This window comes from Bacillus rossius, chromosome 16 (assembly GCF_032445375.1).
Source record: "Bacillus rossius redtenbacheri isolate Brsri chromosome 16, Brsri_v3, whole genome shotgun sequence".
NCBI lineage: Eukaryota > Metazoa > Arthropoda > Insecta > Phasmatodea > Bacillidae > Bacillus > Bacillus rossius.
Genome location: NC_086343.1, coordinates 14,729,169 through 14,741,403, shown reverse-complemented (window position 1 = coordinate 14,741,403; position 12,235 = coordinate 14,729,169). Strand labels below are relative to the sequence as shown.

Here is a 12,235-nt window from a genome sequence, read left to right as displayed (position 1 = left end):
CCTACCTACTTCCACTCACACAAATAAGCCAAATTGGTAACCCCTGACTCAGATTATCACCTTGGTAAGATTTCAAATTAAAATTTATCTGGTATTGCAACTTGCCATTATTTTGTTTTAACCAGATCGTTAGGTAGGCATAGAAACGAACAAAACTTGACGGTCTAAAGCCGTAACCTTCATTACAATTAGTAATGACATCGTACGGCCGAAGGCCACCCCAAAGCCCGACCTGCACCCGCCAGTACTCGGCTACGCTAACGGAAAGCACCCCTAGCCATGGCCCATCTGAGTCAAGTGAGCGGACCACAGCCCAAGGTAGAGAATAGCGAACCATTTTAATTACGCATGCAACACACTCCCCGTGCCTACAAAATTCCCCACACAATAATAAAGTAATCAAAAACAAACAAAAGCCCCTAATTAATAAAGTGCAACGTAGGAGTGCCCGGGTCACTCACGTGTAGTTTTCTACTAAAACAGCTGTGAGTGCAACCCTTGCGGCCTTTAGCCTAAATTCAGTAGTGAAACGTGTGACGTAACGCAAACCGCCCCAAATTAGCATTATCATTCGCCACTGGAGTAGTTATCAAGAAACAGATAGTCTCCAGCTTGACTCTAATATTCAAACTTATTTTAGACAAACTTATTAAATGTCAATTCTAAAACATATATAGATATTAAGTTAATCATTAAGTTTTATTATGTGAATTTAGAGCCACTTAAAATTAGTTAATTATATAGATTTTTACGAATAACGGAACTTTAGAAACTCTGGCGCGACAGGGAGCTCACCCCTCCCCTCGCACCAGGGCTGCACGCCAGTACAGCGCGACTCGCGGACCGGGACGGACGCACATCCCACGGGGAGCCAGCATCTCTTTGTTTCACCGAACGTCCATCTGGTAATTATAGTCACAACCAAAACCTTTTTTTTAATACTCCCCGTGTGCGCCCGGTCCTTTTCCGGTGTAGGGCCTAACCCAGCCGCGTCAATTTAACACGCCCCACACAAAGCATTACATGGGGCCGTGCAGTATACGGTACGGGCCATCTCTCGCCACCCCAGAACTTTATTTAATCGCCCAGTGCACAGGCACAGGCTACATTCAAGCTCAAACGTGTTTTTAATTTAGTAGCGAGCCGCGGTCCGCACAGGTGGGCCCGCGCGTCGCAAGTTACAGATTACGAGATTAGCCGATGCTATCGAACGCTCTCCCTCGACTGCAACTGGCGTGAGGACTTAAGTAAACGCACGTAGAGGCACGCGGGTGTCCCTCTCAGATAACGTGTGCAGTGTAATCGTGTACGTAAAAGCACCATAGAGTGCCGTTTTATCAAGTGTAATTGTAATAATAGTGTAATCAAAACTTCTACGTGTTCCGACGCCTCATTGGCAGTCATGTACCGCCGAGTAAACCTCGTGCCCAATGTAATGAACCAGTGTCAATCGTGAACAATAAAAAGTCCACCCCGCACCCCCCGTGCGCGACGTGCGACCCGTAGAACAACCAGAACAGTGTATGTAAATTAACCTAAACACCCAACCTAATCAGGAAACAAATTCCATCACCGCCGACGGTTCTAGCAGACCACGCTGGGGCAACGAACCCACGACCATCACACGGTTAGACACCGAGCTAGCCTGGCGCCCTCCCGGAACAGAAATCTCTAAGAAAGCCAGCCACCCCGCTAGGACCTGCGCCCGATCTCGAACACGAGACCGCGGCGGACGGCAGTAAAACAAAAGCGAGGCATTTTATCTCACCACTTCAATTTAACTAACAAATGCGGAAACTTTTGTGCAAGGTCTACTACGTACCTTGTTATGAGGAACCTATGTGTAACATTTGCCATGCGTTCGTTTTTCCCGATAAGGGACAGGTAGGAATGTAAAGGAAAAGGCGTACGTGACATTAATACGGCCAGTGTTGGAGTATGCCGCGGCGGTGTGGGACCCCTATGTGGAGAAGGAAATTGAGGAGTTGGAGAGGGTGCAGCGCAAGGCAGCGAGATGGGTAACGAATATGTGGAGGAGAAGGGAAGGCGAAGGCAGGATGGGGGAAACTCACAGACCATCGGTGATGATGAAGGAGCTGGGGTGGGACACACTGCAAGAAAGGAGGAAGGTGGAAAGGCTGGTGAGAATGAATAAGGTAATTCGTGCGGGGGAGGGGGGCTGGGGAAAGCTGGGAGCTAGGTTACACAGAGGGCTGTATCGAGGAAGGAGGGATCATGAGTGGAAGATTCAGAGAGAATGGAGACGGACAGAGAGAGGAAGACAGGTATTCCTTGTGAGGACGGGGCGAGAGTGGAACGAACTTGAGGGGAGGACACTGGATCTGGGAGGAGGGAAGAACTTACGAAGGAGGCTCCAGAGGGGGGAGGAGTGAGGGTAGTTGGGGGTGGAAACTCCTTGCCACCGGACGGAAGCCCAATTGCAGGTTTACTTTATTATTATTATTATTATTATTACAATGTGCCCATAAGAATAAAAAAAATATTATAATCTGGGGAAAAAATGTCAAAAATTGAGACGGAATTAGGAATAATATCATTTGTTATAAGAAACTTCCATTAAACACAATGTTAATGATGGGTTGAAGTACTACTAGCGCTGTTAGTTTGCTGGCCTTCGCAAGATACATCAAGATAAAGGATAGGAGTTTGCCAGACGTATGTATTTGACCGTGGTGTATGATTATGGATTTTGTATAATGCTATGGTATAATGTTTTGTTGTGGTGAAATGTAAACACATGTTTGACTAAACCTGTGAGAGAGAAGATTATTTTACTTAATGATAAGTAAATGATTCAAGTTAATCAAATATGATTTCACCAAATTCAAACAGCCTTGATGAATGTTTTGAATATGCAGTAAGTGTTGAATTTATTAAAAAATGTCTTTCAGTTAGGCATCAATTCAGTTAACCCTTCCTTCATCTTTTAATAAAACTCCCACGCCCCTTCCGCCTCTCTCAAATTGACCGCAATCAATACTTAAATTTTAATTGATAGTAAGTGTTTATATGGAGAAATAATAATTAGGAAAATGGTACTTTTGAAGACTACTTGCCATGAAGTTAAGTAGTGTATTTTTAGTGTCGCTAAACTAACCTAACCTACAATTTACACCAATTTACATTATTTTAGATGACCGAACCTAAGAAAATGTTCAAACGATTTTATAGTGCCACAGAGCTGTTGAAGGAAATAGGGCGGGAGAGCCTACACCACAGAAGGTAGATGTAAAAGCTAGAAGTTTGGGTGTATCGAGTTGAGCCGGGTGGAGGGTGGGGAGAGCTTGGGTAATGAGTTGGGAAGGGGAAGCCAAGAAATAGTGGGGAGAATTCTAGGGAAGGTTTATTAAGGAGGTAAGGAGAATGGAAAGGGGATAACTCTATAGTAGTAGAATTGAATGTATTGGCAAGGAGTGTGACTCAATTCAGGAGAGAGGAATCTAGGGTGAAATGGGCTGGTGCCCATTTGCAGCTGTCTTAAAATTAAAAAAAAATATTAAAATAAGTTGGGTTTATAAAGATTATCAAATCTAATGACTTAAACTCAAAAATACCATTTTCAGAATCTTATTTCAATTTTTACAGAAGGGCATCTACTTCAAAAATCTACCCCTACCCCATTAATTCAATTTTTTTGTTTTATCTTCAACGCCTTCGCTCCGTACACCCTCAAAACTTCTGATTGGAAAACCTGTCAGGAAGTAATAAAAACTTTTTTTTTTGAAGAATAAATGCTTACCTTCCAAATTACCAATACAATGTTTTTTAATTTTTCTATAAATAAATGGTACTTACAAGTAGCACACACAATTTTTTAGGGTGTTTCAATGTGTGCATTTTTAGCAGTTACAAAATGTGTATGCCTGCTTAATTTTTTTTTTCAGCACACTGCCTGCTACCTGTGCAATGGCTACTACGGACCTTGTTTTGAGGAACCTATATGCACCACTTGCCATGCATTCGTTTTTCCAGAAGACTTAAATTTGTCTGCTCCTGCAGTTATTAGTAAGGTAATAAGATTTTTCTAGTTTATTTAATTGTGTCCATGGGTTTTTCGTGTGTGTAAAGTTTGCACAAAAATATTGGACAAGTCATTTCATACAATACTAATATATTAACACAATAAATAAGCAAACAAACTAATATTACTTCTAATTATCCATTTTTTTAAAACAGCCTTTGACTCTGTAGCGAAAGTAGCTAGTCAGAAATCTTATGTAGAAATGTGAACTCGACCAAATTAAAAAATATCTACATGTGTAATTTTTTGTGACGACCACAAATATTGAGCTTAATAAAATGTTTGTTATTTAAATGGTTAAGCTGAAGCATTAGATTTGAGGCGGTCATCTTTTTAGTTTCTACTAGAGCAGTAAGTTCAGGTTCTTTGCCAGACTGTCATAAAATAATAATTTTTTTTTTTTTTTAATTGATAAATGAACATTTGTCGCATGCTGAACAGAAAACAGACGATGGAGACTCGGGGAACGATGAGCCGAATGACTACGGCACGGAGCAGCGGCAGAGCCAGCAGCAGCAGCAGCAGCCGCCGCCCCCACCACCTCCCCCCATGCCGGCATGCTGGCGGCCGGCGGGGTCTCCCCCCCCTCCGCCCCGGCGACACAACCGGCTGGCGGAGCAGGTAGACAAGCTGAGCGCGTCCCCTCGCGAGCCGGACGACTACGGCACGGAGCGCCAACAGCAAACGCCCCTCGTGCCGGCGTACCGGCGACAGGCGGGGTCTCCGCCCCGGCGGCACAACCGCCTGACGGAGCAGATCCTCAAGCTGAGCACCCCCCGTGAGCCGGACAGACCAGGCTCCGGGATGATCGCCAGCCTTCCGCCCGAGGGTTAGTCAATGCAGCGTGACTTCTGAATGGAACTGTTCCAGTTGGAAGAAAGGGCGGGTCGACGTAGTCTCGAATTAAAAACGGAAATCCTGAAGAAGTCGCTTGTCACAGGAAAAATGTCATTAATGTCTCAAAATAATTCACAGATATTTTCTGTTTTATCTTGTTTTAAGTCATAGAAATAGCTCTCCTAACTATTGACGTTTCTCAACCAGCTCTATGTAGCAATTTTTATTTTTGGTTCTTAAAAACCCTTAGTAAGATGCTATTCTTTGTTTTTATTACAGATTTTATAAGATTCTTAGTGATGGATTTTTGGTTTGTAAGATTTTTGTGTATTTTTGTTTTTATATATATGTAATAATATTCCCAATGCAGCAAGTGGGCACATGACGGACCTCTGAAACTGCCCCACAGTGCTGCTGGTGGTGTTCTCGTACCTGGACGACCTCTCGCTGTGGAGCGTGGGCAACGTGTGCCGGCGCTGGAACCGGCTGCTGCGAACCCACGTCAGCGCGGAGCAGTGGCGGGGGTACACCAACAACCGCTGGCCGCTGTTCCGGCCGCTCTGCTTCGTCAGGGACTGGTTCAAGGTCTACACGCAGCTGTGAGTGCGGCGGCTCGTTTCCGCATCCCCGGGACACTTCCGTGTTGGGGGGGGGGGGGGGGGGGGGGGGAAACCCTTAGGGATGTGTCGTCACAATCCACCTGAAAACTTATTCCAATTTGTAACAACCCAGATTACAACCTTCCTCATGCAATCCAGCAATAATTGTTTGTTATTAATTTTTTGTCATATTTCAGTTTAGGTTTTCAAATGATGTAAAGTTTTTTTTTTCTTTTTCGAAGTTATTGTGAAAATATTTCACACTGTTTATTGTTTTTAATTTTAAAATTCATAAGTTTATTTTTTAGTATTTTTTTTGTTGGCTTCTTTTTGTGGGAAGGCATGCTGACGTGATTCTCTTTCGTTTTTTCCACGACCGAGGCTTTGTTTCACACGCTAGGCGTCTGAGTCACGGTCATGGGAGAGTGAGAGAGAGAGAGAGAAAATTTCTGCGTCGTGGGAACAAAAGTAAGAATTTCGTGGCAGGTTCTGTTGCCATGCGCCGTGATTGGCTGAAAATTACTTCAGCGAGCCCAGGACACTGCCCGCACAAAGGGAAGGAAGGCTGGCTGTAAAGTTGGTCATTGTTCAAGCACCGTGACGAGAGGTCGTGGTTGGGCGATGGCTCACATAATATAGTAATGTTCAGTTAAAGTACAACTTTGCGGCTACGGTCCGGGCGATGCCTAATAACCTTTTTTTCCCGGACATTTTAATTAATTAGAATTATTTTTTTTCACCGTAGTCGTAGGCAAAGCCCACAGCGGGGCGACAAAGGGTTTTGTCCAGCCGTCGCTGCCCGAAACTTATCCGGCAATATAATGTAATTCGTAATAAGAATCTACGTGTTTTTCTCATTTCTGGAGGTACAGTTCAATTTTTTTTGTGTGTTCTGTTGTATGGAATATGTGATTTTTACTTGAATAAAAGAAAAACAGGTAATACATTGAACATTGCGTATAAATTACTTCGTGACCTGCTACTAACCTGTATGTTCCACTCATCACCTAATTTTGAGCTAGCCGGAGGTGGTGAGTGGTGACAAATTACGTAGAACTCCCAATCCAGAATTTACCATTCCAGATTTAAATTTACTATGGTTGAAGCATATTAAATTTGTTTTATTATAATTATGCAATGTATATAAATATGACACATTATAGGTCTACAAAAGATAAACGGGCTAAGGGGAATTGAGCCTTCATTGTTGTGATCCCATTGACACTGCTGTTATGACATGCAGCATATTTGTTTCATGCATAATTTGGGAAGTGATAGGTTAAACTCCGTATTTAAAAAAGTTCCGTATCCCCTGTTGTTGGCTAGGGATAACTTGTGAGATAAAAATTTGCCGATATTACAAATCTCATTTTAGTGAAAGTAAACAGATTCCAAATTCTTGCTGATGCAGTGAGCACATTTGAAACGTCTAGTCGAGGTGCTATAAAAGATTTCAGAGTCCGAGCATAGGTTTCAAACACACTAGGCACCCCAAATATATTAAATCAATTTAAAGTGATAAAGAAAAAAAAATAATGAAAAATTACTATACTGTGTTTTATCGCGTAATGCGTAGAACTCTGTGTAAACAATCGAGGTAACTTCTCTCCATGAAACTTGGATTTGAGTTACTTGTGATTGGAATTCGAGGTTCATATTCGAGAAAATTGGGATTCAACCAATCAGCACTAAAGATTAAATCACAGTGAAAAGGCCAACAAATTAACACCGGAAGAGAGAACTTCCCCTTTAACTGAGTAAAATATTAAGGCATGTCATTCACCCGCTCAAGTTGTAGGCAGTATATAACAAAAAAAAAAAAAAATCCGTGATTTAAAAAAAATGTATAGTTGAAAGGATTATGTATGTGATGAATACTGCATTTGTTAAAACACTATTGACAGCAAAGTTTTTTCATGTTCCAGGGTAGAAAGTTGTCCATGCAAAACCTGCCTGCAGCAGATGGCATTGCAGCAGATACCAGCGGGCGAAGAGAACACTTGGAGGAAAATTCGCTTGAGGAACGAGTTAAAAGGTTGTGTGTATTTATTTATTTTGTTGGGTGTACATATTTATACAGGATCTAGATGAGCACGGATTACCATAGATTTATATTTATGTGTGTGTGTGTGTGTGTGTGTGTACAGGGGCGCAACAACTAAATTTCCAAAGGGGGGGCAATATACCTTTTTATAAAGAATCATCGATCCCCCCTATTGAAGTGGGGGGGTCCGGGGGTCCTCCCCCGGGAAAATTTATATTTCAAGGTGGAAAAAGGTGCTATGTAAGCAGTTTTATTATCTAAAAATTGATTACACATGACTTTCTTTGCTCACGTTTGCCCCCACTTCAAGGTTTCAGAGGGGGGACAAAATACCCCTTTCCCCCCCCCATTGTTGCGCCCTTGTGTATGTGTGTGTGTCTATATATATATATATATATATATATATATATATATATATATATATATATATATATATATATATATATATATATATATATATATATATATATATATATATGGGTTGTGATGTGAGCTTATCCTAAATAGGAGAGTGTGGTGTGACTGTATTCTGAATTGGTGAGTGTGATATTTTAGATTGGTAATTGTGATGTGAGCACATTCTAGGTTATAGAGTGTGATGTGAGAGTGCATCCTGAATTGGGAAACGTGAAGGCAGTTGTCGCAGGTCCGCGGAGCGACCCGCCGGAGGGCATCGAGGCAGTTCCCCTGGACGAGAACTACTGCCACTGGCAGGCGACCATCACGGGCCCCGTGGGCAGCCCCTACGAGGGCGGCCTCTTCTTCCTGTACATCCAGGTGCCCTACTCGTACCCGCTGTCGCCGCCCGTCGTGCGCTTCCTCACCCGTATCTTCCACCCGAACGTGTCGCGGCACGGCGACGTGGGGATCGACTCCCTCCATCACAACTGGAGCCTGGCGCTCACCATCTCCAAGGTCGTCATCTCGGTGCAGAGCCTGCTCACCGACCCTTACTGCAAGGTGAGGTCGTGCGAGGTTCTGGCCGTCGCTGCAGCTAGCCGCATTCTCGCGAGAACGGCACATTCCCGACTTTTATAAATTGATGTGCGAGAGAACCATTTACTTTCCCAGGATTCCTGATTCATCCTAGCTTTCAGAAAGCACATTTCACTTGATACTGCACAGCCAAATTGGTTTTTTTTTTTTTTACATACACATATCTGACAAGTTTTTTTATAATTTTTTTTTTTTTACACCCTTACCAGGGAGAGCATGTTTGCCCGGCAAGCAAACTAACAACATTATTGTTTTCTTCCTCCCATTGTGGTATCACGTATCACTATTGAACTTATTTAAGTTAATATTATAGGTTTTATATCATTATTTGAAGATTTTCCTCAACTGAAATAACTAACAACAACCAAAATATTATTACATTTAAAAGTCTAAATTTCGAAGTAAATTTATTGTATTTCCATTCAAAGATCTCAAGCAATATCTAATTTGAATACGAGACTAAATTACTTTAAAAACTATTTGAAATTTCAATGATATACTCAGATTGACTATAATAATATATTCATTAGGGCTGATCGGTTCCCACATTTTCAGTTCGGTTCGGCTCGGCTCGGTTTTTTGTTAAAAATGTCGGTTTTCGGTTCGGTTCGGTCACTACTTCAAAATTTTTCTTTGAGCTGTCATACCAAAAAAAATTCCACTATAGTATTTGATTACTTGCAATATCTTGCAATATCTTGCAAAAGTTTAATTTCTTAGGGGAGTCACTTTCTCAGCAATATAAAAGTTATTTTCAACTACTATTTGTATTTATAAATAAGTTTATATGCTACTGAAACAACCATATGTGTAAAAAGGAACAGAACAAAACAGTTTAGAACATTAATAATTAGTATTACATTAACCTTGTTGCCAGCTTCACTTTCATTTGAGTTTAACACCTAAATCTATTTAAGACATAAGTATAAAATCAGTGAAACTTACAAGTATCACATGTAAAAAAATAATTTATAACATTCATAAAGAGAAAACCTTGGAATCACCTTCACTATCATTTCAGTCAGACCCCTAAATAAATTTAACAGAGAAGTATAAAAACAATGTATCTTCCAAATGTTACTTAATTGTGTGTAAAAGTAACAATAAAAGTTAGCCTCTATGCCGGGAGTTAATGGACAAGCCAACATAAACAAACGTCTTAACCAAGAAAACGTCTTAACCTACCAGTGCATCAAAGGCAGAATGAATCATAATGACCATATTTTCAAAATACACAAGTAAAGTATTCATATTTAGTATGCGGTATTTACTAGGATTTTTTTTCCGTCACGTGCGTAACATCATCATCTTTGCGGAACACGGGCGGTATTATTTTTAATTCCTTCGTCACAGATGTTCATAGTTGCCTCCAATTACCAAGACGTAGTGGCAAAAAAGAATTTTTATTTTACGAGAAATCAAATACTCTAGACTATAACGACGCAAAGCCGCAATTATCACGCGCGAATAGTAAACAAACTACATCTAAAGGGTCTGACGACATGCACATTCGTTCTCCAACTGCCATTTGGAACGGAACTTGGAAGGCAACTAATCGATCCTAGCGCACGTATAGCGCATTCTGTGATGTGAAAATAGAACTGAGTGACGCCATGCGTCGTGAGCGCCCTGCAGAATACGAACGGAACTAAGCAATGCTACGAAACTTCTACCGTTTTAGCTTACGAACCGGAATTAAATAAATATTATTTTAGTAACGGAAGTGATATATTCTTTAAATAAGAAAAAACCATATATTTAAGAGAAAATAGTAGTATTCCGACAGAAACTTCCGACGTTAAACATAGGAAATAGTGAACTGTAAGAAACGCTTAGACTTTACTATCCCATGGTTAAAATGGCGAACATTAAGAGAATAGATGATTTAAACGTTTTATAGTGAAAAACTTAGCATGCGTCTTAAATGTGTTTTGATGTATTATGCAAGCGGTATGTTTCTTATCCAATATGAATGTTAAATACATTATTTGGTAGATACTTGAAGTTAGTTTTTAATGCCCTAATAAAAGCCGAATCATCGGTTTTTTCTGGGAATTAGGTTCGGCTTCGGTTTTTACTAAAATGACCGAACCGAACCGAAAATTCGGTCAACCGATCAGCCCTAATATTCATATTATATCATAAACAGATCCACGAAAATCTATATGTATTTGAAATTAATTATACTTTCAACTAAGTTATTGACCAATTTTAAATATGGTATTATCGGCTAGAAACTTGAACGTCAGAATGATCTCATTGACTTAAAACATTACAATTAAATATCATCATAATTAGGTAGCTCAGAAAAAAGTTAGAAATAATACAATTTTAACATGGATAAGTATAAAGGAAAAGGATGACTTTATAGTAAAACAACAATCTTTAGACAACAATAGAAATTAGACATCACTAGATACATAAAGTTTTAAATATAAACTGGTCCTTATGGTTACCATAAGGAATTTACACTCAAACTTCGTACCAAAATGTAAAAATTTTTGAGTGAAATGGAGGTGAATTGATGTAGAACCAGTGTGAAGGTCAAAAGGCCAAAAAACCTCTACATCGTACATGAAAAGCTGTCTGGGTGCTCCCAGGGGTATGCAGGAGGAACAATCATGAGTAATCAACGCTCAGTGAAAACTGACAGCAAACTGAACCAACTACTCCGTGCCAAAACAGAAATTTAAGGTGGGAAGTCCGAAAGGTAATTCTATAAATTATACACAAAATTAAACTCTGCACGATTTTCCACACCACAACCTCAGTAAAAGTCAAAGTTTACTTCACAAAATCTATCAGCCAAAAAAGCACAAGGCATAATCTCCTTGCATTGAAAACCTGCACACATTCAAGACCAGCGCATGCACAAGGCAACACTGCCAGAGTGGAAGTGAGAGCGACCAAGGTCTACCAAGAAGCTAAGGGAAAAAGGGGCACACAGGAGGGAAAATGCTGCGGTGAGGCTTGGCAGGTGAACACTGAATTTTGGCAAGATGCATATATAATTGTGAGAACTGGTTCAAAGTGCTTTGAGTGCTTCTCTGTTAATAACAAAATAATACAGCACTCCTGCCATTGGGGTTTATTTACTGCAAACACCAAATTTAAGAATATTATTTATCAACATTTGTAACATTCCTACAAATGGTTTTGAAACTTTAGTAGTGGGCACGGAAATTAGAATCGTCCAAGGATTTCAATTTGGTGTCCAGTGATTACTTTTTTTTAATTTTTGTATAATTTTTGTTTTCCTGCTCTCATAGGGTTAATGATGATAAAATTCTTGGTTTTGGTTAGCAGATTGCACTTTGTATGGGTGAAGGAATAGCAGTGGAATACTTTATTTTTTTTTTGCTGTGGGGTGCGGGGGGGAGGAGGGGTTGTATACTGAGAAAAGAGAAAACCTACGGGCTCTCTTCAATGTGTACTTTATGATGTAGTTCCCATTTGTTAACAACATTTATTCAAACTGCCAGAGTTAAAACCCAGTTTGCTGTTATGTGAGGCTAATTGTGTTGGAACTTCACTCGAATCTTAAAAACATCTAAAATAGATTGTCAATTGACACCAAAAGAGGTTTCTCCAGTTTACGTTGACCACTTATGTTACAGTTATTAACTAGTCAGGCACTTTTATTTGTTACATCCTTATGCTGTGTCAGTTGCCCCATTTTGTTTTGTTGATGAATAGCATGTTAAATTAATGAAAGTT

The 12,235-nt window shown here is 40.4% G+C and overlaps 1 protein-coding gene across 1 annotated transcript in view; it reads left to right on the top strand.

Moving 5' to 3' along the window:
- LOC134540316 (uncharacterized) overlaps positions 1-12,235 on the top strand; it is a 51,427-nt gene that overhangs the window by 37,890 nt on the left and 1,302 nt on the right. Inside the window, exons 3-7 of the mRNA XM_063382977.1 lie at positions 3,906-4,031; positions 4,484-4,871; positions 5,289-5,478; positions 7,404-7,513; positions 8,160-8,482. Coding sequence (XP_063239047.1) covers positions 3,906-4,031; positions 4,484-4,871; positions 5,289-5,478; positions 7,404-7,513; positions 8,160-8,482 — 1,137 coding nt within the window. The remainder of the gene's footprint in view (positions 1-3,905; positions 4,032-4,483; positions 4,872-5,288; positions 5,479-7,403; positions 7,514-8,159; positions 8,483-12,235) is intronic.